General features: G+C 37.2%; 2 protein-coding genes across 2 annotated transcripts; both read right to left on the bottom strand.

Annotated features, from left to right (window-relative positions):
- Positions 1-4,800: 4,800 nt before the first annotated feature.
- LOC134840703 (forkhead box C1-A-like) lies at positions 4,801-6,788 on the bottom strand. Its single transcript, XM_063856691.1, has 4 exons — positions 6,701-6,788; positions 5,980-6,263; positions 5,484-5,681; positions 4,801-5,232 (listed from the first exon to the last, which is right to left on the bottom strand). Exons 1-4 carry the CDS (start codon positions 6,786-6,788, stop codon positions 4,801-4,803), a joined length of 1,002 nt encoding a protein of 333 aa, XP_063712761.1.
- A 1,454-nt stretch (positions 6,789-8,242) lies between these two features.
- On the bottom strand, positions 8,243-22,628 carry LOC134852340 (uncharacterized). Its single transcript, XM_063868543.1, has 4 exons — positions 22,199-22,628; positions 10,088-10,319; positions 9,386-9,703; positions 8,243-8,683 (listed from the first exon to the last, which is right to left on the bottom strand). The coding sequence occupies exons 1-4, from the start codon at positions 22,373-22,375 to the stop codon at positions 8,265-8,267; spliced, it is 1,146 nt and encodes a 381-aa protein (XP_063724613.1). The 5' UTR covers positions 22,376-22,628; the 3' UTR covers positions 8,243-8,264.
- Between the last annotated feature and the right edge of the window lie 4,394 nt (positions 22,629-27,022).

Raw genomic sequence — 27,022 nt, forward strand, 5'->3', positions numbered from 1 at the left:
CGGATGAACCAATTCGCAGTTTTCTCCGAAATGGCCTAGCTCCAAAGTCAAGAAAAAAACTCTTATCTTTTTTCGACATTTTTGTGGAATGTGAAAATTGAACCAACTAATGTGCGATGTTAATTCCGATCAGCAGAGAAATTAACGGGAAAAAGGGGGGGGGTTGCGATGCGGCAGACGCTCCCCCTTTCATCCCATGGATCCGACCCACAGACGAAAATTTCTCCTCTTTGCTACTGTTTGAGGAGATTCTGTTTACGCTGACAGCTGAAATTTTTTTTAAAAGCCAACATATTTTCTAAGTTTTAGGAGTGACTGACGCGCGTCGAAAAACGGTTTTTGGCCTATATTTACAAAAAAGTGAATGAGGAGAGCTCGGAAAATCAATTTGTTTGACTTAATTTGCTTGACTTAAAGAAAGATCGGCAAATTTACGAGAAGATCCCCCGAGAAAGTCTTAGATCCGCCCCTGATTCCCATGATTAAGCGCGGCCAGCTTCTAAATAACAAGACTATTTGAACTACAGTAAATTAATATTATTTCAGTCGCAGAATTTTTCCGGAGGTGAGAACCATTGTTAGTTTGGTATCGTTAACCTGCACCTTTTTTTTTTAAAATTGAATATTTTATAAGCCTCGGCGGTGCATAAATAGACAGCGTGAAAATCTAAAACAAAGAATTATTTCAAAACGATTTGAGACCAGCTAATTCAGAAGTGATGGATTTGTGATCGTTGTGGAGTGGAATTTCTTAGACAAATATTCTTTTTAACTGGCATTTTTTGACGGATGACTTTTTTACACGTGGGAAATAATGCCCTGGCCTCAAAATGAGACTTCACCTGCAATCATTTTTTATGAAGTTGAATTTGTTTTGAAAATTGAGTCTGGAAAAATTGGAAAAAACCTTGGAAACAACACTTCCAGTTTCTCATTGACAATTAGCGTGGGTGAAGAAAAACTCCTACTCAGAGAAATTTCTGAATTGTGATTATTAAGGCCCGCCAATTGTTCCAAATTTCGCTTAAGATAAAACTGAAGCTTAAGATAAAAACATATATTAGGAAAATTTAAAGGGCTCTTTAAGTTTTCACTGCTGTTTAATATTGATTTAAAACCAATAGCATTAAAAAATATTGATTTTTGCACTCAGATAAAGTAACACAGCGTTAAATATGGTTTTGGCTAACAAAAAAAGATCAAAATATTAATACAATACCAGGGACCAATAAATTTTAGGTTGATCAAATTGATTTTCCGAGTTCTCCTAAAGCAGTAAAAAGACCCTGTTTTGGCCAAAAAAAACTTGAAAAAAACAAGGTAAAAAAGCCGTTCTTGGGCACTTTATGGAAAACTTTGACAAAAAATTGCTTTTTTTTGGCGCGCGCTCTCCTCAAAATTAGTATATATTGGCTTCGAAGGCGTCTCTAGAAAAAAATGTAGGGTAGGTTGGCCAAAAATGGATTTATTAAAAAGTACCAAAGGGGGGCATTGTTCAGCAGGGGGTCGAATCCTTGAAAAGGAAAAGGAAAAGGCAAGCGCCACCCCACCCAACCCCCTAAATCCGCCCCTGATTAATACTCTTACAGTCGTGATTCAAATGAGGTTGAGTTTTCATCTAATTTCGAGCGAGTGTAAGACCTCCTCGCTCGCATGCTTGCTCAAAATTTTTCACTAAAAAATTGATGAAAAACAATTTTTTCAAGTAGTAAAAAAATTAACTTTAATTTAATGCAGGAAAATTAATTTCGAAAACTTCATATATCGTTTTCTTTGCAAAAAAAAAAGTGTTTTTCATTTTTTACACAGACAAAAAGTCAGAAATTTTTTGTAAAAGTTTGTCTTAAAATTTTTTGTTGGGTTTTATTTTTTTGACTAGAACCGTTGTCAATTATGGCTGAGTCACTTATATTCTACGCGTTCATATAGTTCTCTGATTTTGCTGAACAATCTGAAAAAAGACTGTTTTATGAATATTGCTGGAGCATTCTTGTGCTACTTGCTCAGCAATTGAATAATAAAGCTGCTAAATTTCAGCTACTTTAATAGTCGCACTCAAATAAAGGAAAACAATATAATGCTTGTTTCGAACAGTATAGTGCTTGTTTCGAATTATAAAGCTTGTTTCCAACAGTATTTGGAAACAAGTAAAACTACTTTTTTGGCAGAATTGATATTTGAAAAAAAATTTGAAGTACTTTTAGTTGTGCCCAGAAAATTCTGCTTGTTGAAATTTTTGAGTGGGTGACTATCAATTTTTTCTATCTTGACAGTAATTAAACTATGCCCAACATTTTTTGTTTCACTTTTTTGGAGACATAAACATAAAATTTTGCATAATTTCATTTAGATAAGTTATTTTTAGCAAAATGTGGGTTGTTCATTTTTTCAAGCGATTAATTCTTGTTATAAGACAAAGGCGCTAGTAGTAAGCTTGTTATAAAATTGAAATGGAAATGTTATTAAAAAAAGTTATAGGGTTAAATTTGCAATCACAATGTGTGAGAAAGAGCTCTCACTTGACCTCAACTTCAATCTACCACATCTAGGCCAATTTCGGATAAAATAATGGTACCTCATGAAAGATATAGACGCAAAAAATCGGCCTTGGTTTACTCAGCAAAATAACACATTTTGAACTATGGAGAGATAATACTATTAGATTATCTTTCGACAGCCCTGTTATCGCCAACCGATAGCTCCTCTGTGATGCGCAGGAACCAAAACTAATTTCATCATGATTTTCATGAGAAAAGCAAAAAACTACACACTTTTAAAATTGATTTCCGATAAAACTTAGCATTTCAAGTTTATTTAAAAATTTTAACCACAATTCAACCATTGTAAAAATTGTGAAATGCAATCTACCGTTTTTGAAATTTGGGGAAAAACAAATTGAAGTGATTCGTTGTTAGTGTTACAAAAAACGGCGATTGATCTAAATGCAAGGGGAATATAAACTTTAAAAACCTTGCACGCAGCTATTCAGTGGCTCAATCTATAAGACAACTTTGTTCTTGAACGCAGAGGAGGATGTTTCTCTGAATTGATCCGAAAACGTTTTTGGTCGGATTTCCTGGCTTTTTATAATCAATCTGAGAAAGCCTGACTTTGTGTAAAAGCTTTCAATTTATTATTAGTATCTTCATATTATTTTCAATGTATGTCGGTTTTGCGTGCTGTTATGAGCTGACCTGAAAGAAAGATGCAGATTTGAAAACCTTTTTTTGTTGAAACATGAATAGAAAACTATAAAAATGCTCGAAAATGCTTCAAGTTTTCATTTCCATGAGTGCGTTGAAAAAAATTATAAAAACTATTTTTACTAAAATAAAAATAATTAGTCGTGGCTTAGATATTCAAACTGATTTTTCTAAACACTCATGATTCAAAGTCGTTCCAACCATGGGCTGTTATATGATTTATCACTCGACTTTTTCCGATGATTGTTTGTGGTCCTGCGTTTGAAGGGAAAGACTTAAATGAAAACAACGCAAACCCGAGACAAAACTTTTCCCCAGTTTTAGTGATTGGAACCAAATTATTAATATTTTTTATAATCAAAGTATGGCAACAATCTCTATACTCATAATTTTTATAAGATTCTTTCTCTATACTCATAATACTCCTAGTCATAACAATAATCATAGTCATTATTGAAATCATAATCTAAAAAGTAATGCTAAAGATAACTTTTTGCTTTCGTGGCTCAATTTCGGTTGCTTTCTAATGCTGTCTTTGTTGTCTTGGCTGTGCAAGTGACACAGAATGTTCGCGCCACATTCATAAAATACTTAAAAACAACTTTTTTTTCGTGTTTTTGTTTCATTTTGTTGTCATTTTTTGTGCGGGCTGTCAAAAAAAATCTATTCAAAATTTTTAGATTGCAATTTAGGCATAATTGACAATTTTTTAAATTCAATAGAAAAGAAAAAAAAGAAAAAAGTTACTCAGACAATTTTTTTTTATAAGAACTCTGTTGCTTTACTTGCTCCAAAGGCTAAAAGTAGACTAAAACTGGTCCTTTTTTTCAGCACTGGGGAAAATTTTTGGAAAGTTAATTGCTTCGATTGAATCACGACCAAAATTGTAATGATATATTACTCAACCCTTTATGATGATTTTTTGTGGTACCTGATTTCGCGCGGGGAAAAAAAGAATCACTGAACTAATCGCTTCTCAATTAGGAGGATAGCAGCTCGCATGTAAAAGTGGTTATTCTGGGTATTTGTGAGGAAAAAATGCCCATCAAACTCAATGAACTACTTTTTTATTGCAAGTTAGACCCGCTCTTTGTGTTACATAGGTCGCTTTAGTCAGCTTGGTTTGACCATTTGACAGTTTACTTCCATTTGTAATCCATTTTTGAAAAAGCGTTTTGATTTTCTTGTCTTTCATGCGAGCTAAAATAACCATCCAAACGTTTATATACGAGCTTTGCATTAACAAAAATTGGGTATTGGCAACTGAAAGCTAAGCAGGTTTTTCATCAAAACTGCTCCACAAGCTTCGTTAGAAAATTATTTGAACTGTTTTGTTCAGAAAAAAACCTAAGTATGGTTGGCAACAAAAAAATTGAAAAATATTCTGTGGTCGATTAGCAAAACTGAAAAACGTGCTTCTTCTAGGAATCAGTTTGCTTTAAACCCAAAGATGTCTTTTTACGCAAAAGAATGTCATAATTGAATTTTATTAGAAAAATATAAAACTATAAATACTCAAAAATTAATGATAATTCAGGAAATAACTAAACATTAAACCAACTAAACATGAAGAGTTTCAGAAATTTCTCTGTGATTGTTAGTTATAGAAGTTCGTTAGACTTTGCAGGCAGCTCATAGGATTATAGCTACTCTGCGGGTATGGTTGCATACTGAAAGCGGCATTTGGTGGTCCATAAGCCGAAGGGTTTTTCTGATGGTCCATAAGCCTAAGATATTCATCAGGGTTGAAAAATTGCATTGAAGGCTGAAATACTTTCGGCTGCAAGGGCGAAAGTTGAACGGGTGCGGGTAACGTGTATCTTTCTCCATGCAATTGCTGGTACTCATAACTGCATGTTTGAGGGTTGAGCCAATGAAAATCACCGAAGAAGTTTCCGGTCTGTGGGATTCGGGAACCATCTGAGTAGTTGGTTTCCAATCGTGGTTCCCAGAATTGTTCACTGGTGAAATCTAACTGGTTCCCAATTGGCGTGCTTGTTGTGACTTCTGACTTCACTGCTTCAACATTCTAAAATATTCATTAGAAATAAGATTATTGAAGCTTTCCATCGAAAATCTAATTTTTCTAATATAAATATTGAGGTTTCTGAGAACTTTGCAAAAGATGACTTGCTTAACAAATTTCTATTAGCACAATAGTTTTTAAAAAGTTGAACAAAAGACCTCTTGTTTTTGGAAAGGAGTCTTCAAAATGGAATCCATCAAGAATCCGGTACTTTTCCGACTGCATTTTCTTTTCACATTGCATTCTCCAGTTACAGCGAAATTTTCCTTCTCGTCAATTTCTGCCCTGTACCCGTCTACCTTTGAACTGTCGGCTCTGTTTCCGTTGATGTTTTTCAGTCGCAGAAGTTCCTGAATTGCTGCTACATCTCTGTGTACTATAGTGGTGACAAGTTCGAGTTTGACTCTCCAAAAGTTTGACTTCTTGGTTGGCTTGGAGGGATCTTTCAACACCTGAAACATCACATCACATCATTATAACTGGCTCTATTTCTTTTTGTAATCAGCCAAGAAATAACAAAGGCTCTTAATTTCAGCGAAACATCTATTTTACATGATTATTGTGCCTGACAATATTTTAAAATATATTTTTTTTTACACTCAAGATCAGAATTTTCAACTACAAAAATTGCCAAATCACATAAATAAATCAAAATTTTATTTTACATCAATCTGCTGAATAAAAGTAGACATAGCATTACTAAACTAAGAGAATTGCCAGTTTAATATGAAGTAAAAATTTTGCACTTACCTTTTCGAACACACTACTAGAAGTTAAATTGTGTCTTATCGAATCACGCCAGCCCCTATACTCCCCCCGAAAGAAGCTGAACGACTTCTCCAGGAACCCAAATATCTGTCGCAGAGTCATCTGGTGGGGGGAGGAGGAGGAGGAATGGATGGCGGCTATGATCAGTGCCTGGTAGGAATAGGGGGGCTTGTCCTGCTGTCGCTTGTAGTTCTTTTTTCTCACTCCCCCACTCTTCTGGTTTTCAGTTGAGACGGCGGGGTCGTTGTTGCTGGCAACACTTCCTCCTGAAATAAACGTCTTTTTTAGTAAATTACACCGCGTTAATGTTATTTGTGGTCTGTTTGTTTTATTTTCAAATATTTTCCAAAAAACTTTGTGGATTTTCAATTGAATAAAAGAACTTAAGATTTGATTTCTTATTTGAATTTAATTAAATTCCATTAAACTCCAACCTGACTTCTCATTTCATTTTTAACAGCCTGCTGTTTCTATACTTTTGAAGCGACAAATTCTAAATTTGATCAGTTTTTTAGAATATTGGTTTTTCTATATGCAACCACCATCAGACTTTCGAAGAACTTTTGTTTTGAGAAAAACGGCTTTTGGGATTTTGAAAAAAATATGAATTATACCTTATATAGACGCATAAATTTTGGCTCCTTCTTTTCTTAGTTTTTCTCAAAAAAAAAAATCTTTTTAATTTTTAAAAAAAATTTCATGCCTGAGCTGTTGATTTCTTCGTTTGAAGATGACGATGAAGAAGTATTGGGAGATGATGATGATGAAATAAGCCTATCCGTCGGATTCATTTTCAGAGATTTTTGACAAGATTTTCTGCTTTTGAATCAGATTTAGAAAAACGCTTATTTTTGGAACGTTTTTTATTTGCAAGTGAATTCTGGGTTAATTATGATTGAAATGAATTGGTAACTTTTAGTTTCGAATGTTGTTTCGGTTGTTTATAGTTGTAGACACCTTTCTTATTGCCTTTGTTTTTCACTAGGCCGTTTGAGAACTCTTTTTTTGCGAACAACTCAAAAAGCGTTCGACAGATAAATCGGTTTCGTTTGTGCTTCGGACAAAAGTGAATTTATTTGGAAGGTAATATCAGCCAGAATAATTTGAATTTTGGCGCATCTGGCGCGTTAAATCGTCCGGCAGACGGACATTTGATCGCACTTTTTCACCTGGGGTATCGGAACCCGCATCAAAAGAAAATGTTCCTCCTTTTTTAATGTTCCGCCACTCACTTGAAAGACGTACCATAATAGCTGGGATTAAATTTTCAAAGAAGATCTTAGTACCTACCACATCTTAATTGCTAAACACTAGATAATCCATTACTGGAATTAAATGGATTAATTAGTTACCAAACATGGATAAATTTAAAGGTTTGAAGTTTGCGCATCTTTGCATTGTAGAAGGGATCCAACAACACAACCCTCAAAGCCTAAACGGAAACGCAACGTACTTCATCCAAAATATTGATCAAACCGTGAAATATTTGCGATCAAATAAAAGATTTGAATGAAAATATGGATATTAAGTTACATTAATCTGAATGGTAAATTTACCAATCAACCTTTGGTTTTATGATTATAAGATAGAGATGTTAACTTCCTTGAGAAAAAGAACGACATCCTGCTGTGACATCAAAGATTGGTATCAAGGTTGAGATTTTTTGAGATATCCTCCGACATAATTTTTTTCATGTTATATTTTCTGGGAATGAACATCCAACTATTCCAGGAACACTAAATTAAATATTTTTAGTTGAAACTCAGGTCATGATGGTGTTACCAAACAAGTCAGGGCGGATTTTTTGATTGGTTGTGTGGTGGTTCGGGGAGGGATTTTTTTAGGGTTTTCGACCCCAAGCAACCAAAGGGTACTCCCTTTCGTATTATTTGACGACATCTATTTTCGGCAACCAGCCCCAAAATTTTTCTACAGGCGCCAGTTTTTACTAACTTTAAAGGGAAGCGCCGAAAAATGCGATTTTTGTTCAAACGCGATTTTGATGTTTTTAAAAAAAAAATTGGCTGCGGCGCAGAAACTGTTGTCAAAATGTTCTGGGAGCGCTTGGAAAATCAATTTGGTCGACCTAAAAGAATATTCACAAAGTTTTTGCCTCTGGATCCAAAAAGAAGGATCGCAAAAAATCTCCATGGCGCAGTTTTTTAAAAATGTTTGCTTAGAACAGCAGAAGAAAAATTATTCGATATTTGAATTCAAAATGATTTTGTAAGTAAAATGACCATAACTAGTTCGTGAAACTATCAAAATTAAAATTCTTCGATTTGAACGTTGGTATGCCGATATTGCTCTGGTTTCTCAACTTCACGTTCCAACTCTCTCTTCAACGTCCCGGTGTCAATTACGTAATTCTCAGTTTGTTCATTCGTTTCCCGCAGAGCATCATCGAAATCCTGAGAAACAGACACGAGAGGACTGCGAGTCTTGGATCGGAACTTTCCGCTGACGTTTGAAACACCGAATCCGGAAAGTTCTGGAATTTCAAGTACTTCTGACAGATTCGCGCCGGTTTTGTTTTTCCGCTTGTTGGTAACTTCAGGTGGTTTCAGGGAAAGGCTGTTGCCTCGTTTGAGTTTCCCAAAGTTCAGGGAGGGTGTTTTCCACTGTCTTTTGGGCTTGGTCATCGTGACTAGGTCTCGGTCAAGGGAAAGAGATTTGCCGTTGAAACCTGCAGAAACAATTATATCTATGAGACCAAGACCATCAAAACCATCTGTTTTCAACGAAAAAGTGGTCAATAAAACTTAAAAACAACTACCTGCAGAAAAAATACTATATTATTTACCATGAATCTTCTAAACCAAATTGCAATTAAATTTATAATTCCGCCCCCACCATTGGATTTAGGGGGGATGGAATTCGGCCCCATGCCGACCCAGAAATTCGACCCCCTGCCGACCCAAAGGGTCCCCCATTGTACTATTTTGAGACATCCATTTTTGGTGACGGACCCTAGAATTTTTCTAAAGGCGCATTTGGCGCCAGTATATGAAAATTTTGAGGGGGGGAGCGCGCACCGAAAAATACGCAATTTTTTGGTCAAAATTTTCCAAAAATTGCCTAAAAACGCATTTTTTGGCCTGTTTTTTTTTGAAAATTTGGCCTTCGGTGCAGAAAATTTGGTCAAAATGGGGTCTTTATAGTGATTTAGGAAAGCTCAGAAAATCAATTTGGTCGACACCAAAAAAAAAATTCCACAAATTTTTGAAACTTTTTGAAAATCCCCCACCCCCCTCGAGAAAATACTAGATTCGCCCCTGCTTTATTTTAAAATTTATATCAGGGTTAAACTTTTCAGGTAATTTTTTGTTAGGTTTTGAAGATTGAGCTATTACAGAAGAAGATCATTGCCAATAATTGAAGTTTTTACCAGATGAGAGGGAAGAAAAATTCATTTTATCGGTGCTGATTTTTTTCTTGCCAATTGCTTCTCTATTTTTTGGTCCTTTGACTGCATTGATCAAAGCAAGCACAGAGAGTCCCAAATTTCCGAGACAGAGGAACGACTCCAGTACGAATCCCCACGACACACTGCATCGGTACTTCTCGGGGTCGTTTTCCTCCCGAAAAGGGAATTCCTCGAGGGTGCTGCAGTAGCCGAATAAGGAATAGTGCTTGTCGGGTAGCTCGTCTCGTCCTTTCGTATAGCCGACCATGTACAGGACGACAGTTGCAGCGAAACATAGAGCTACAACACCAGCCGGATTAGGTTTAAAAGAAGCCAAAGTTTATCATTTGACCGGTTTTGGTTTTCAGAGACAGGTTTTTGGATTTAAAACAGTTCGCTTTAATTTCTATCTCAAAAACGGAAACGTCCAGACATATTTCAAACTGATTCTGAGAACATTTGTGTTACAATATGAAACGATTATTTATAAACATGTTTGTAATTTAATTTAGAAATTATGACCTAAAAATCTTTTCAAAAAATCAAAGTTGAAAGCAAATCAAAAGTACTTAAAGTCTATATGAAAAAAAAGGTGTATATTCTAAATCAGAAACCTTTTTAAAATTTGAAAACTGAAAAAGTTATTGGCATTGTTCACATGAGCCATGAAAGTATGACCATAACCTGATAGCAGATGGGCTATGCTGACTGGTATGAACAACCACCTAGATTGAACACAACACACTCTCAGAATAATCAATGCCAAGATAGGGACTACACTAAGCACAGAGGCAGCTGCGAAGACAGTTGACCAAAAGAAGAACTGGTTGATCTCTTCGTCTTCGTCTGGAACTTCAATTGAGCCGAAGCAGGATTCAGAATGACCATAAATGGAAGCGAAGATATCGGAGCACTTCTAAAGTACAAAAACGTGTTTTTTTTTTGGTTATAATAGAACAGCCTATTTTACCCAGAGCAAAAACCGAGGGATCTTGTTATATATTCCCCCTCCCCCTATGGTACCTTGTTACGAATATCCCCCCTATAAAGAAAGAATTGAACAGTTAAGCATATACAAATTTGGTACCTTGTAATGAATTACCCCCTCCCCTCCTATTGCCAATAGGGGGGGGGGGATTGTTGACAAGATCACAAGATCCAAATCGAGAAGTTTTTTTTCGAGTTTTGGTTTATCAAAGTTCAAAATCATGACTGAAAACGGTTTTCGAGTTTCGGTAGAATAAAGTTCAAAATCATGACTGGAAGTGCCTATACATAATATATCACTCTACGCCATCTGATGTTTATTAAGTGCACCTATTTTCAGTTAGAAAAAAAATCCAATTTTTAAGTTCCATCCTAGCACGTGTTTGGAACATTCAACCAGGTACAGTAAACAGTCATAAAAACCTGGATATAATTTTGATGATTAAAAAAAACCACAGCTTTGCGAATTAAAACTTAGATGACATCAAGCTTAATAAAATAACGAGCAAAGCCCAAAAACCAAGACTGTTGCAGCGCAAAACGTAATTAATGCGTGAAACAAATCGTTCAAATTTAAAACTACGACCTACAAAAGAGCAGTTTTTTTGCACTTTTGCAGTTTCTGCAAAAGTCAAGCTGGTTTTTAACTGCTTCAAAAGTCAAGCAGTTTCGGAAAAAGTCAAGCTGGCGATGCGTCCGATATACGATGATGTAAGTAAAAAGTTTGAGTTATAGTCGTTTATGACTGATTATGTCCGTTTATACAAAAAATTGTGGATATATTCCGATTTATGACCAAACACGAGTATTTACCGAGAAATACGAATAAAATATTGATTTTAACTTTGTTTTGTGGAGATTAGCGCACATTTTGGCGCCCCACAAGGGACACACATAAATTCAGTAGGGAGTATCCCAGTCACGATTACGAAATCTAGTGTGTCCATCCCAGCCTCTAATACACAACATTTAACTGGCAAATATCGAGTATCCCAGTCACGATTACGAAATCTAGTGTGTCCATCCCAGCCTCTAATACACAACATTTAGCTGGCAAATATCGAGTATCCCAGCCACAATTACGAAATCGAGTGTATCGAACAGGACGACGGTGTATTTCTCTGCCTTGGTGTACACAGTGACCGCAGTAGCAACCAACCGGGAAAGCATTTCAAACGAACACTCGGGGACACTATCCACCAGCTGTTTCGTCTAGTGGCCAAGGGCTGGTTCGAACCGCCAGCAGAATTGGTTTGTTCTGTAGTGAGGTCAACTTTCCCTTAAAAGTTTGACGGACAGGAAGAGGAAGCGGAATAGGCCTTCATACAGGTTCGCCGGTGCACCCAATCTTCACAAAAACTGTAAGACCGAACCTAAACTTTTAATTTTGATAAATTACGGATACGATGTTTTATATAATAAATGTGAGACACAACGCCAGTACTCACCCCTAATTTTTCTCGATACCCGAAAATTTTTGGCCAGTTTGATTAAACTGAAATTGAAAAAATTGCTCTAAATCGGGTACTAGATAACCGGAACTAGATTTTTTGCTCGATAGCCAAAATGTTGGCTATTTTTTTGATGAATTGAAAATTTATAATATCGGAACATAGACTAACGGTTACTAGACTAATTTTTTGATACCAGTTATGACTCGAATCCACTAACCAAACTATACAAAATTTTGTTTGAAAATTGAAAATTTTCTGAAAAATTAGTCCAAAACTCCGTTGAACCGTATAGTTAAAGTATGTTTAGTTGTCTGGGTAGTTAATATCAGGCAAGTTAAGTAAATTTTTTTTCATCCTCCGGTTCACTCCGCGTGTGTTGTTGAGAGTTAACCGATTTGCCTGATTCTCCAACCCCATTGGTAAACTTAAGTTTTACAACGACTTGATACCTGTTTGCATTCGTTCGCTTTTCAAAACATTCGTTTCGCAACGACTGACTAAGTGGTCCGGGACGGTAAAATTAAGCAAGTTAAGTTGTTGTCTTTCATCCTCAGGTTTGCTCCGCGTGTGTTGTTGGTTTTCAACCGACTTGCTTAATTCCCAAACCTCTTGGTAATTCGTCGAGCTACTTGTACGACCGTTCAACAAATTTCGTACGCCGTAACATCATCCTAAGTGGTCAGGGAGGTGATATTAAGTAAGTTAAGTTGGTTTTATTCATCCTCAGGTTTACTCCGTGTGTGTTGTTTGATATCAACCGACTTACTTAATCCCCAGCCTCATTGGTAACTTTACTCACCGAAAACCGTTCCGAATCGCCCCGCAAACGCCCGATAACCGTTAAGTATAGTTTGAGTTAAGTATAGACCCTAGAGCTATGGATGAGAACTTTCTGAAGAGGGTTCAAAGGTTATTTGCGAAGCGAACCAAGCTTGAAAATGAACTGTACAAGTGCTATGAAATTATAATTGAGAACATTGAAAGTCAGAGTCGCTCATCAAAGATTGACACTCAGATTCAGAATTGCAAGAGCCTGATAGAGACTGCAGTTGAAATAAATGAGGAATTGATTAAGTTAGCTTCTAAAAGTGTTGATCCTGATAAATTGATACCAGCGCAGGATATGTGGCTTCATACGGTTACATCAAGAAACGATACAGTTTTACAGAAGGCTGCATCATATAAAGCTGGCTTAAACGTTGAACCTGAGGAAACAGAGCTTGACAATGTTGCAGAATCGTTAAGTACGATCGTAACAACATAACCACAAGATTCACATGAAGCAGATGCGCGCTCTAAGGTGTCCCGGTACAGTAGTCGACATCATAAATCAGGTTCGCATAAATCCAGTCGCTATACCGTCGCGCAGTCAAAAACATCAACTGAGAAGAGGCGAGATTTGTTGGTTTTGAAGAAGCAGCAAGAGGAACTTGAGAGACAAGCAAAGGTGTCATTGAAGTTGAAAGCGCAGCAAAATAAAATAAAAAAACAGCAAGGAAGTTTAGAGTTGGAAGAACTAGCTGAGGTACACCGCAAGAAACTGGCTGAAATTGAGTTAAAGGAATTCGAGTTGGAAGAAGAGCTTTCTGCAGCAAGTGAGAAGATAGGAAATGCTAGCGTAACACATGTTGACCCACAAAGTACTGAACAATGGGTAGAAAACGTTGTCACTGAGCAAGAGCAGGCCGAAGTTGTTGCAAGCTCAGAGCAAAGTCATCCAGTAGTCGAGAGTTCCACTTTGATTACTACTGATGTTTTGCAAGGGGTTGGTGCCGTCGTCAGCGCGGGTGCCGTCGTCAACGCTGGTCAAACCACATACAGTGAACCGGGAGGCCACAATAGGAATCGAATTCAGGCTCAGAGATCAAGTTTGGTCCAATCGCGTCTGTCATTGCACTCAATCGAGAACCCATCTAGTTTACCACAGTTCGTTGCCTCCAGCTCAAACTTTGTTACTCCACACTTAGCTTCAACACCTCATGCTGAAGTTTCGCAAAATCACAATCTGATACCACAAGCAAGTGGTAGCATTCCCGCTTCAATGCCCTTTGGTAATCCCACCATTAATGTGGCACCGCCTTCTGTGTCGACCGTTACTAATCCAGTTTCGCTTCCGGCGAGTCAACCTTTTGTTCCTCCATTAACCGTTCCGATTCCCATTTCGCTTCCGATTATTCAACCATTTGTCCCGTCAACCGTTCCTATTCCCTCTTTGCTTCCGGTCAGTCAGCCACATTCCGGCCCCGTTTCAACTGGGTATCAGGCGCCTGCAGCGCCATCCCATCAACCTATAAATGTTCCAAACAACCCAACAAGTTTCTCAAGTGAACACTATAACCCGTATAGCAGTTTGTGGAGACCTGCCGCGACTGCGCAAACGATGCCAGTTCCTCAATACTGCGCACCGCCCTCAAACGTTTTCTCAGTGACAACTCCTGTTGTTCCACCAAACACCGTAGTTCCTTATACAAGTTCTGGGACTGTGTATTACACCCAGCCGCAAACTCATCCAGTTGTTGAAACAGCGCATCAAGGTTATCCACCTACATATCCTGCGCCCACTACGGGCCCGTCTTACGTGCCTAATAGCGAACAACCCATCTCGGCGAGAGAGTTAGCAGATATCATTCTGCATAGCCGCAAAGACCGTCTACCGGAGTTGAACATGGAAGTGTTTGATGGAGAACCACTTAACTGGTATGAATGGTTCGGGCAGTTCCAAGCAACAGTTGATTCGGCTATGCTAACTGATGATGAAAAACTCAAATATCTGAAAACGCACGTTAAAGACAAAGCCAAGAGTGCAATTGCGGAATACGGCTACAGTGGAGTGTTGTATAAGGATGCTCTAGCAACTCTCCAGAGAAAGTTTGGGCAGCCTCATGTTGTAGTTGGTGCACATTTGGATAAGTTGAAGAATTTTCCCGCATTGAAGATGCACAACTCTGACCGTGTTATAAGTTTTTCTGCGGTGATTTCTGGGCTCGTAGCTGTTTTTAGGTCTTTGTCGTTCAATGACGACTTGAAAAGTGTGAACCTATTAAATCAAGCCGTCAGTAAGCTTCCTCCAAATCTAAAAGAGGCATGGTCCATGCATACTGTTAGACAACATTGGCAGCGATTAACATTGCTAGACTTCAACGATTGGCTTAAGAATAAGGCAGAAGGCCATGAGCGATTGAAATCTTTAGTCAAAGTCGAGCAGCCAGTTAAACAAAAAGTAGTTACAAAAGTGTTTGCAGGTAACACTAAGGTAAGTTCTAAGGATGAGAAAAGTAGAGAAAAGACAAGGTTTCCTCCATGCTCGCTATGCAAAGGGCAGCATGCACTCTGGAACTGTTCCGTGTTCAAAGAGAAAAACGCAACACAAAGGGTTAAATATGTAGCAGAACAAAAGCTCTGTTTTTCTTGTTTACAAGGCAACCATACCTTCCGAAAGTGTCAAAAGGCAAGAAAATGCCCAAAACAGGACTGTGAGAGCACTCACAATGTGCTTCTTCATGGAGCCGAGAAAGTTTTCCCGCCCAAAGAGGCCGACCGATCACCATCGACTCAAACTAATACAAACACTACTTCTGCAAACAACGCAGCTTGTGTTAAACCTTGTGAGGGAACTGCAAAAGGTATTCTTCCCGTTGCGTTGGTAGATGTGTCCTCTGGTTCGGAAAATTCGAATGCACTAGCACTTTGTGACACCGGTTCCACTCATTCTTGGGTTTCCGCGGCACTCGTTGAACGTCTGAAATTAGTTGGCACGCCCGTAAATGTTACGACCGATGGTTTTAACTCAGCCAAGGTATCTAAAACTCAACGAGTTCACTTGAAAGTTTCCGCAAAGCCCAATGAAAGTGAATTTTCGTTTTCGTTTGTCGCTTTCGTTAAGCACAACATGTATATAGGACCCGATGTTATAAACGTTTCCGAATTGCAGGTCAAATACCCTCAACTAGCCCCGTTAAAGACGACTGCGTATAATTACAAAGAGATTGAGATAGTTATAGGACAGGACTTCTATCATGCGATAAGACCCCTCGAACATGTCTTCGGAGATGAACTTGACTCACCGTGCGCCATCCGACTTCCGATAGGTTGGGTCATTAGTGGTCCGTCTCCTGATCGTTCGTCCTTAAATTCTTCTTCCTTTAACTGCGTCACGGACAATACTTCTCTGACCGACCAAATCAAAACTTGGTATGAGTTAGAGTCGTATGGTGCGTTCAAGCAAGTAGATGCCCGTTCCGCCGCAGACAAGCGTGCTTTGTCGATCCTAAAAACTGAAACCGTTCACGATGGTGAGCGTTACACTGTACCGATGCTGTGGAGTGATAATGATGTTAGCTTGCCTAACAATTATTATTCTTCATTAGCCCAATTAAAGTCGTTAGAGAAAAGATTAGATAAAGATCCGTTACTTCGCGAGAAGTATACCGAAACAATCAGAGAAGATATAAGTAAAGGATATGTCATAACCGTCAACCCGCACGATCCCAGCTCACGAGCCGAACGTGAGTAGTATCTTCCACACCATCCGGTTTTGAACCCGAACAAACCCGGCAAGGTGCGCCGTGTGCTCAATGGAGCATCCAAATTTCATGGCACTTCCTTAAATAGATCTCTCTTGGTTGGCCCGGATCTCCTTCAAAATCTTATTTTTGTACTGTTGAGGTTCCGTCAACACAAGTACGCCGTCTCAGCGGACATAGAAGGTATGTTCTTACAAGTTGGAGTACTTGCGCGAGATCAACCGTCTCTCCGTTTTTTGTGGCGGGAGGACCCCACTTCAAGTGTGGTGGTTCACCAATACACCCGTCATATTTTTGGCGCTCGTGATTCGCCAACTTGTGCGAATTTCCCGCTACAAAAAACTGCTTCTGATAATCAAGCTGAATACCCTGAAGCCGCTTCAGCCGTTGTCCAGAAGTTTTACATGGACGACTATCTTGACTCGTTCGAAAATACCGCTGACGCTCTTAGCCTAAGTAAAGACTTAGTCGCAATGCTCAAATTAGGTGGGTTTAACCTGACAAAGTTTGTTAGCAATGTACCCGAAGTTTGTTAGCAACCGCTCTTAATCCGGACAACCGTGAGTCCAACCCGTCAGTTAAGGATATTTGTAAGAGTCCAGACCAATCGTCGCATGTTCTTGGTCTCAGGTGGGATCATGTAAAAGATACCCTAGTAGTAAGTAGAGGTGTTGATCGACCACTAGATAAAGCAATTACTCAACGCACCGTGTTGAGTTTTGTTTCCTCAGTTTTTGATCCAATAGGACTGGTAGCTCCATATACTGTGAAAGCGCGCCTTTTACTAAAAGACATATGGAGAATCAGTGGACAAAAGTGGGATGATGATCTATCAGAGGAAATTAAACAACAATTTCTAGATTGGCACTCAGGACTTCCACTATTAGGTACTCTGACGATAACTCGTAGCTACTTTACCGAACCGTTCGACCGCTGTGAACTTCACACGTTCGGTGATAGTTCGCAGGACGTTTTTTGCGCCGTATCGTTTCTCCGAGCCCGACTTGCTAAATCGCAAAAGACCGAGTTAGCTTTTGTATTTGGGAAAGCCCATGTAGCGCCTATGAAGATGCTCTCCATTCCCAAGTTAGAGCTTCAGGCTGCTCTGCTTGCGACTCGACTCAAAGAAGAGATTTTGAAAGCGCTTACTTTCAAAGTAAGCAATGTATTCATGTGGACTGATTCTACCACCGTTCTCCAGTGGCTTAACTCGTGCAACAAACTTCCTGTGTTTGTTGGAAACCGCACTGGTGAAATCTTGGATTCCACCACCATTGATCAATGGAATCATGTACTCAGTGGTGATAACCCAGCTGATACCGGCACACGAGGGATTTCTTCGGAAGCCCTCAAGGATAGCAGCTGGGTTAGAGGCCCTAGTATATTGAGGGCATGTGATTGGCCATTCAAGCCGATCACTGATGTCATCAAAAAGATCCAATTAAAAGGCCCACTCTGTGACATTGATACATGCCTGGAGACTGCATCTACGTTTGTTGTTGATGCTTCATCTGAGAAAGCGCCGTCGATCCGTCTGTTTAAAAATTGGGATAAATTCAGCTCAATTGTAAAGTACAAACGTGTTTTAGCGTTTATGCTTCGTGTGCTACCATCGCATAAACACTTCCGTACAAAAACGCTTGAAATAACCGACCCGTCCGAGTTAGATATTGCCGAGCAGAAGCTCATTTATCTCGCTCAGTCCGAATCATTTCCTGCCGAAGTGAAAATACTTCAGTCCGATAAACTGATAACAAAGAAAAGTCGGATTGCTAAATATTCTCCGTTCATCGGCCCAGCTGGCATCCTGCGTTCAACTGGACGTATCAGCAGTCTTGTTGATACCGACTTTGATAGCAAACATCCAATAATACTGGATGGTCGACACCGAGTTGCTCATATGTTGATTAGGCATATGCACTTTCAACATGCCCATCAGGGGTTGGATTACATGCGTGCTGTAGTTCAGTTGAAATACATTGTTCTGAAGTTGCGCTGGTTACTTGGGAACATCGAAAATACTTGCATAACATGCCGTAAGCGCAAAGCAAAAACAGTTGTGCCCATTATGTCTGACCTACCGATTGAAAGACTGGGTTACAAGCAGCCTCCCTTCTCCAACACAGGTGTTGATTACTTTGGCCCGTTTCAAGTGCCAATACGCCGAAGTACCGAAAAGAGATGGGGTTTCCTATTTACCTGCCTCACGACTCGAGCAGTTCACATCGAGTTGGTTCCATCTCTCGATACTAGTTCCTGCGTCATGGGCGTAGAGCGATTTATTGCAAGGCGATGTAGCCCCAAAACCATTCTTTCTGACAATGGCACGAATTTTGTTGGTGCTCAAAAGGAGCTCCTATCCTGTGTCCAAAATTGGAACAAAGTCGCCCCGGCAGTTTTCGTCCATAAAGGCATTAAGTGGAAGTTTAACCCGCCCAGTGCCCCTCATCACGGTGGCGCCTGGGAGCGGCTAGTGAGAAGTGTAAAGCGAGTGTTGTACGACATATTAGGCAACAGGAGATTAACTGAGGAAGTTCTAGGAACAACGCTCTGCCTAGTTGAACAATTACTTAACGCAAGACCGATCACTCCGGTCAGTTCCGATCCGCACGACCTAGAGGCACTCACCCCGAATCACTTCATTCTCGGTCACAGCGCAGCTAGCTTCCCGTCGTTAAGTTTCGAAGATAACTTTGATTATAAAAAGCGTTACGCCAGAGCACAATCGTACGCTAACGCAGTTTGGTCACAATGGCTGCGTGAATATGTACCATCTCTCAACAAGAGAGCAAAGTGGCATAATGATTCGGATGTCACAGTGAAAACCGGCGACTTGGTTTGGGTAGTCGAACCCGACAGCCCACGTGGGCATTACCCACTCGCCCGTATTGCTAAACTACACTACGGCAAAGACGGATGCGCCCGATCCGCCGATATCAAAACTGTTACGAGCGAGCTGATACGACCGACCGTAAAACTCGCACCTGTTCTTCCGTCTTTAGGGGCGGAGGATGTTGCAGCGCAAAACGTAACTAATGCTTGAAACATAAATCGTTCAAATTTAAAACTACGACCTACAAAAGAGCAGTTTTTTTTTGCACTTTTGCAGTTTCTGCAAAAGTCAAGCTGGTTTTTAACTGCTTCAAAAGTCAAGCAGTTTCGGAAAAAGTCAAGCTGCCGTTGCGTCCGATATACGATGATGTAAGTAAAAAGTTTGAGTTATAGTCGTTTATGACTGATTATGTCCGTTTATACAAAAAATTGTGGATATATTCCGATTTATGACCAAACACGAGTATTTACCGAGAAATACGAATAAAATATTGATTTTAACTTTGTTTTGTGGAGATTAGCGCACAAAGACAAAAGAAAGAGACGTAGAAACCTAGAATCACTAGAAGTTTTTTTCTTTGTTAGCGTTTTTAGTTGTTTAATTTGTTTATTTGCATTTCAAACATATGCCAATACAGCGAAGAAAAAAAAGATTTTTTTTTCCCGATCGGTAGGCAAAATTTTAAAATTTTTTCATGTTATTTTTCAATTTAATTTTTTAAAAGCAATCCAGACTTTATGATGACTTTGGAAAAACACTTATATTTTTGAAGCTTAAATTAGCTTTGAAATATTCTATTTTTCTGGGATCCTCTAGACGTTTTTTTTGTGGCACTCAGTTGTCAAGTTGATGGCCAAGTTGTCAAATATATTCCATGCTTTCACTTGCTTTCAATTTTTGCGAAAAATTAATCAGATATTTTTTTGCCTCGAAGAAAACTTTTCGAGTCTTTGTTACAAATTAGCACCGGAGTAAAACTTTTTAGGTAGGCAGTGGGTGGAATTAGTGAGAAGAGGATCGTAAATTTGACCCTTTTTAAATAGGTATGTATTTTATAGTTTGATACAAAAACAGCAGAAAACATGCATATTAACTTCCATGAAAAAGTGCTTCGTAATTTACTTGAAATTACCTAATGAAAAATTTCTTATTCTTGCTTCATAGACAAAAGAATTGCTTTTGCAGTGAAAATAAAAAGTTTTTGTTCACTTTTAGGTGAAGCTGCTGTACAGTTTTAGATTCTGCTCAGTTCTTTTAGATTTGGTACTGCAATTTTGATGACAAACATAATTCAGAAGACAAAGATAGCCGGTTACTGTGCAAATTGCCCAGAGCGTTCCAACCATAGTCTTTAAAAACTACATTTTTCTTTCAAATTAAGGTAGTTTTTGTTTTCTGCGTGGTGTGATAAAAAGATCCAACAAAAAAGTAAAAAGTAGAATGTTTATTCGACATTCATAATATTATAAGCAAAACGGACAAAAAATGTTGTAGAAAAACGAATAAAAAAAAACAAAACAAAAAAAAATCAATCTTTTTAAAAATGTTTTCGGAGAATGTTTCGAATTTTTTTCAAACATTTTGGTTCAAAAAAATTCGCTCAAAACTCGGCTGAAAAAGCTTGAAATTCGTATATCAATCGACCATTCCTGTGATTGTTTGGCGTGAAAAACAAAAAAAAAGAAAAAACTAAAACACGCGCGAATACAAGTTTACTCCAAATTTTTCAAATGGTCGGAACAAATAGCGCAAAAATGTAATGATACTGAATGATCAATAAAAAAAGCTGTGGATGTGAAAAAATATCGCTCAGTTTACAAGAAAATGTGAAGTCTTGCGATAAAATTTTACTAGTTATCTCTGCCCCACTGGTTTTTGTTCCCAATTTCAAAAAAAAAGTTAAAAGAAAATTTTTGGTCAGTCTGGTTCTATTTAGTCAACTTTGAGCCAACAAAACAAAATTGTTTAGAATTAAATTTATAGCTCATTGAAAATATCGACTCCCAGAGTTCAAATTTGTATTTTTTTTTATAACTTCTAAAACTTTGACAATAGCCAAATTGGCCATGCTATGGACTAATTCATGCATGCTATAAAACTTTTGTTCATATTATTGAGCAAGTACTGTAATTTTATATGCGCGGCAAAATACCTTCAAAAACGTTTCGAAATGAGTCGTTTTGCCCAATGTTTTTTGCTTGATATTGATTCTGTCCAATATTTAAGGTTTTTAACTTTTATTTTGCCAAGAACGATTTTTTACCAATTAAGGGACAGTCGGAACGTTCAGTGCTTTACTCTGATATACGCGCAATGCAGTCTTGTTAACTTCTCAATTTATGTTACATTGGAGGTATTAAAGAATCACAATATTATGTAAGGTAAACTAAGTTTCTTGGAAGCTTAGATCTTTCACAAAGTTAATTCTCTTTTATAATGCTGAACAATTGATGAAAAATCTCTGATTTGCCGATGATTTATTACTACAATTCTTTCTTTGCTTGAATATACGAAAATAGACAGCCTAAGTTAATCTGTTTACAGTTTTGAAACACTAAAAACTGCTGCAATAATACTGGATCCGAATTGATCTAGTCTGTGACGTCGATCCGAGGACAAAACAACAATTTGACATCTATTTTATGATCTCAATCAAGTTTTTTTTTGACACTTTCCGTTTTCTTTCAACGTTTTGAGCGACGCGACTACCTGGATAGTTATACTAAATAATTTCCGCAGGCGAATAATTCTTTATAAGGGTAAGACAAGACTTCGAGATCTTTTTATGGTATAAAAATTCAGCACAAATTATTATTTCGATCGTCTGAGGGAACCCTGAGCAATCATCATGTTGTTCACTTCATTTGAAAGTCGAAACAAGCACGTACATGTATAAGGATGTAAGAGTTACAAAGTACCAATGCGTCAAATGAATATACTAATTGATAAACAGCAATCAAAATGAGTTTTTTTAAAAAAAAAAACGGCGTTAACTTGCCTTATTGACTCCAAAGGTGGCCACTCTATCGACTGTGATTGGTCGGTTGTCGTCGGCGTGAACAGCTCTAGTTGCGATCCAAGTCGGCTCAAAATAGGAGACAAGAGATAAAAAGCAAAACAGAAGTGAAAAAGATACCCACAGAATGACAAAAGGACGGTCCTCAGTGCCGCTCATTTTCCTGTTGATTTTTCTATTTTTTTTAAAAATTTTACGAAACTGAATATGAACAAAGTATAATAACTGAACTAAATTAAATTTTTTTTTTTTTAGTTATTACATTACTGATGCAGATTTGACATCAGATAATGATTAATTTGCGACATGAATTAGGCGTTTGCCATTAAGGGTTTTGATGTTTGATTTTACTACAAATCTGGATGTTTTTACCAAACTAATCCATTTCTATCAGTATGGTTGGAACGAACGTTTTTCCCCAATGTGCACGTGTATTAGGGTAGTAAAACGCGTTGATGCGAATCTACTTCCACAGATCAACAGCTGCATTTTTGCAGCGACATTTTTTTTTTCGATCAAAAAACATCAATTGTTTTCCAAACATACGTATAGAAAAAATTGCGCAAATTATAAAATCATTGATAATTTTTTGGTTATGATTTCAGTAGAAAAAAATGTAATATTTTATTTATATGGTCAAAACACGCCAACCTGAACAATTTTGTCAAATGCGTTACAGATCCACGTTCAAAAAACATCTTTAAAGGCTAATAATTTTAACTCGGTCGAGTTTATTTTCAATTGACCGAAAACTATTTTATTTTAAAAATAATATAGCTAGGATAGCCGCTTACTGTGCAAATAGCACAGAATTTTCCGAACATCTTCAAACAAATACAAATTAGTGTAGTTTTTCCTGCGTGGTGTGTGAAACGCATATGACGAAATAATTTTCAGGCATATTTGTTAGGCATAGTAATGGAGCAAAGATCAGTCGCAGTTTTTGAAAAAAAAATGACCAGAAAAAAAAACAAAAAGAAAACCAAAAAAGGAGTGGCCGAAAGTATTTTCTATTAATTAATTGCGGAAAAGTATTTTGAAGTTTTTGATTCCAAAAATGGCACTAAAAACTGCAAAAATCAGTTTAACATGCGTAAAATTAAGTTTTAAGGGCTTAAATTATACATTAAAAAATAGTTAACTTCATTTGCTCGAAATTGAAAGAAAAAAATATGCAAGTTTGGTGGAAAATTTTTTATTCTTGTTAGAATCATGTCTGAGAGGGTTTCAATTTGGTATATCACTCGACCCATTCCAACAATTTTTTTTGTGGTACCTGATTCTGCGTGCAAAACAAAAAATATTGAATTAAAAAACTAAAACGCACATGAATACCACCTGAAGTTCCTCGTCATTTTGGAAATTGTGGGATTCCAATCCGCCTCTCGAGAAATTTTTATGTCCGCCCCTAATATGAATATGTATGTATATTTATTTATTTTTGTATACGGTAGTTTTGCAAACACGACGAGGATAAAAACATTATTACTTAACTGTTTACCTAAAAAAGCAAGACTAACTGTTTGCCAAAAAAGGACTTAATTGTTTTTTAAAGTGTGGTAATAATGCCTGTATTCATTAAACAAGAAAATGACTGATTTGTTTTTTTTAAGGCTGTAAATCTTTGTTTAAAAATGACTCTATTTTAATTACTAGTCCTTTTTTCCTCAAATTATCATGCTCAGTATTTTAAAAGAGTGGCGACCGCTAACAAGACGTAATAATTTTTATATAAAACAAAACGGAATATTGTTTATCAATTTTGCAGGCTGCCTATAATTTTTTTTTCTGTTTGATTAGCAGAGATAAAGCAGGAACGTCACTACACTTTTACGATCCCAAGAACACAATGCCCAATTTTTTTTTCAATTCGATTTTTTTCAGCTTCTAAACTTTGGAGTTGTGCAAACTCTGATCTTGCTCCTCAAAAAAAACGGAAACTACTTCTTTGAAAGAAGAGACATTTGAAATCATTAGTAGGGAAAAACTACTATGCTCTAAATTGATGATAGTCTCCCAGGGCTCTTTCCAGTCCTGAAACCGAAACTTGAAATTGAAAACAAAAAGAGTATGAAAAGATTTTTGCAAGCCTAGATTATTCCAAAAAAGGACTATGGCAGGTAGAAATTTCCCTCTTGCATCGAGCTGACTAATTCGACAATCAAGGAGGGATCAGTGACGCCGATAGAAAAGTTTAAAAAGAAGGCGATAGCAATAAACCCGAACGCAAACTTTTGGAAGATAAAGCAAAGGATAGATGAAGATTATGAAATAACAGCCGGCGAAGCTCAAAACACAAATTTTTTTGTTTAGCATGAACAAGTAAAAAAAATTGAGCAACGAAGATTTCTATATTCGCCTTTAAAAGTACCAGCTCTGTTATCACTATATATATATATATATATATATATATATATATATATATATATATATATATATATATATATATGTATATATGTATATATACACACACACACACACATATCTCAAAATAGTACAAAGGAGGGACCCTAATCAGCCCCCCTTCCCCCCTCACCTAAATCAGCTGGTGCCTGCAACAAACTCATCGCTTATCTACCGTAATTATCACAGGATAGCCAGTAAAATTGAGTTCAAAATAGCCTAGTGTTGATTTTCCAGTAGCGTGCGCTGCATTTTTTTCTTTTTTTAAAAGAAGAATGAAACCTCGAAGCCTATTTTGAAGCAAGAAAAAAACACACTATACAAACACAAACGTTTTGTTCAGCACAATCAGGTTAAAAAAATTAGAGCAATGAAGCGTTCTATTTGCGCCTTTAAAAAAAGTGTAACAAGGAAATTGTGACGTCACTACACTTTTACGACCCCAAGAACACAATGCCCAATTTTTTTTTCAATTCGATTTTTTTCAGCTTCTAAACTTTGGAGTTGTGCAAACTCTGATCTTGCTCCTCAAAAAAAACGGAAACTACTTCTTTGAAAGAAGAGACATTTGAAATCATTAGTAGGGAAAAACTACTATGCTCTAAATTGATGATAGTCTCCCAGGGCTCTTTCCAGTCCTGAAACCGAAACTTGAAATTGAAAACAAAAAGAGTATGAAAAGATTTTTGCAAGCCTAAATTATTCCAAAAAAGGACTATGGCAGGTAGAAATTTCCCTCTTGCATCGAGCTGACTAATTCGACAACCAAGGAGGGATCAGTGACGCCGATAGAAAAGTTTAAAAAGAAGGCGATAGCAATAAACCCGAACGCAAACTTTTGGAAGATAAAGCAAAGGATAGATGAAGATTATGAAATAACAGCCGGCGAAGCTCAAAAAAAAAGTGAATTGGGAGAGATAACGGCGTTTCCTTACAAAAATGAGGAGATAAGAGCCAAAAGCTATAGAAAACGGAAGAAGATAAGTTATCAGGCAATTTAAACAAATTAACAGTATAAACCAACAAAAAAAGATCGCAAAAGCTGTCAAACAACACTGAGTTATAGAAAATAAAATAATAGTTTGGACACTAAAAAACACAGATTTTCATAGTATCAGGTAAGAGTTTTAAATCGACGCTTAAAAAATATTTTGATGTTTTTCTAAGATTAGTTGTTATTTTAACGCAACGAAGATTTTTGCGCTTTGTAAATGTAAGAATCGAAAAGCTCTTTTTAAAAAAATGGGTGAGGTATAGTTCTGCAAAAGTTTTTCAGATAGAAGACTTTTGTCTTAGTTTTCTACTTGAAAATGACTAATTTCAATCTTAACAAAAATGTGCTCTCACAATTAATGCCTCTATTGATCAAACCAAAACAAAAAAAATTTGTGTTCGTATGGGGTGTAAGTTTTGCTTGTTTCAAAATGAAATTAGAGGTTTTCAATTGTTTTTTGAAAAAAGAGAAAAAATGCAGTGGACGCTTCTGGAAAAAAAATTAGTCAGTTTCTGGTTTAATCAATAATTTTTTTTCCAGAAGCGTCCACTGCATTTTTTCTCTTTTTTCAAAAAACAATTGAAAACCTCTAATCCCATTTTGAAACAAGCAAAACTTACACCCCATACGAACACAAATTTTTTTTGTTTAGCATGAACAAGTAAAAAAAATTGAGCAACGAAGATTTCTATATTCGCCTTTAAAAGTACCAGCTCTGTTATCACTATATATATATATATATATATATATATATATATATATATATATATATATATATATGTATATATGTATATATACACACACACACACACACATATCTCAAAATAGTACAAAGGAGGGACCCTAATCAGCCCCCCTTCCCCCCTCACCTAAATCAGCTGGTGCCTGCAACAAACTCATCGCTTATATACCGTAATTATTACAGGATAGCCAGTAAAATTGAGTTCAAAATAGCCTAGTGTTGATTTTCCAGTAGCGTGCGCTGCATTTTTTTCTTTTTTTAAAAGAAGAATGAAACCTCGAAGCCTATTTTGAAGCAAAAAAAAACACACTATACAAACACAAACGTTTTGTTCAGCACCATCAGGTTAAAAAAATTAGAGCAATGAAGCGTTCTATTTGCGCCTTTAAAAAATGTGTAACATGGAAATTGTGGTTCCACAGGTGTCGCAAAAATTAAATTTTTACGGTAGTTTTTAGCATTAACGGTAAATATATTGAGAAAACCTTGCAACACCAATAGTTCTACTCATAACATTCTTACTAGATAATGATCTTTTTCCAAAAAGTTATCAGGTGAGTCATCTTTTGTTACAATATCAACATTGATGTCTTTTGGTTCGTTTACTCGGCGCGTATGCTCTTGAAAAAAACTTCAAAAACTATTTTCAGCATCCTTTTTGGGGAAA

This window comes from Symsagittifera roscoffensis, chromosome 1, assembly GCF_963678635.1.
Source record: "Symsagittifera roscoffensis chromosome 1, txSymRosc1.1, whole genome shotgun sequence".
NCBI classification, from domain to species: domain Eukaryota; kingdom Metazoa; phylum Xenacoelomorpha; order Acoela; family Convolutidae; genus Symsagittifera; species Symsagittifera roscoffensis.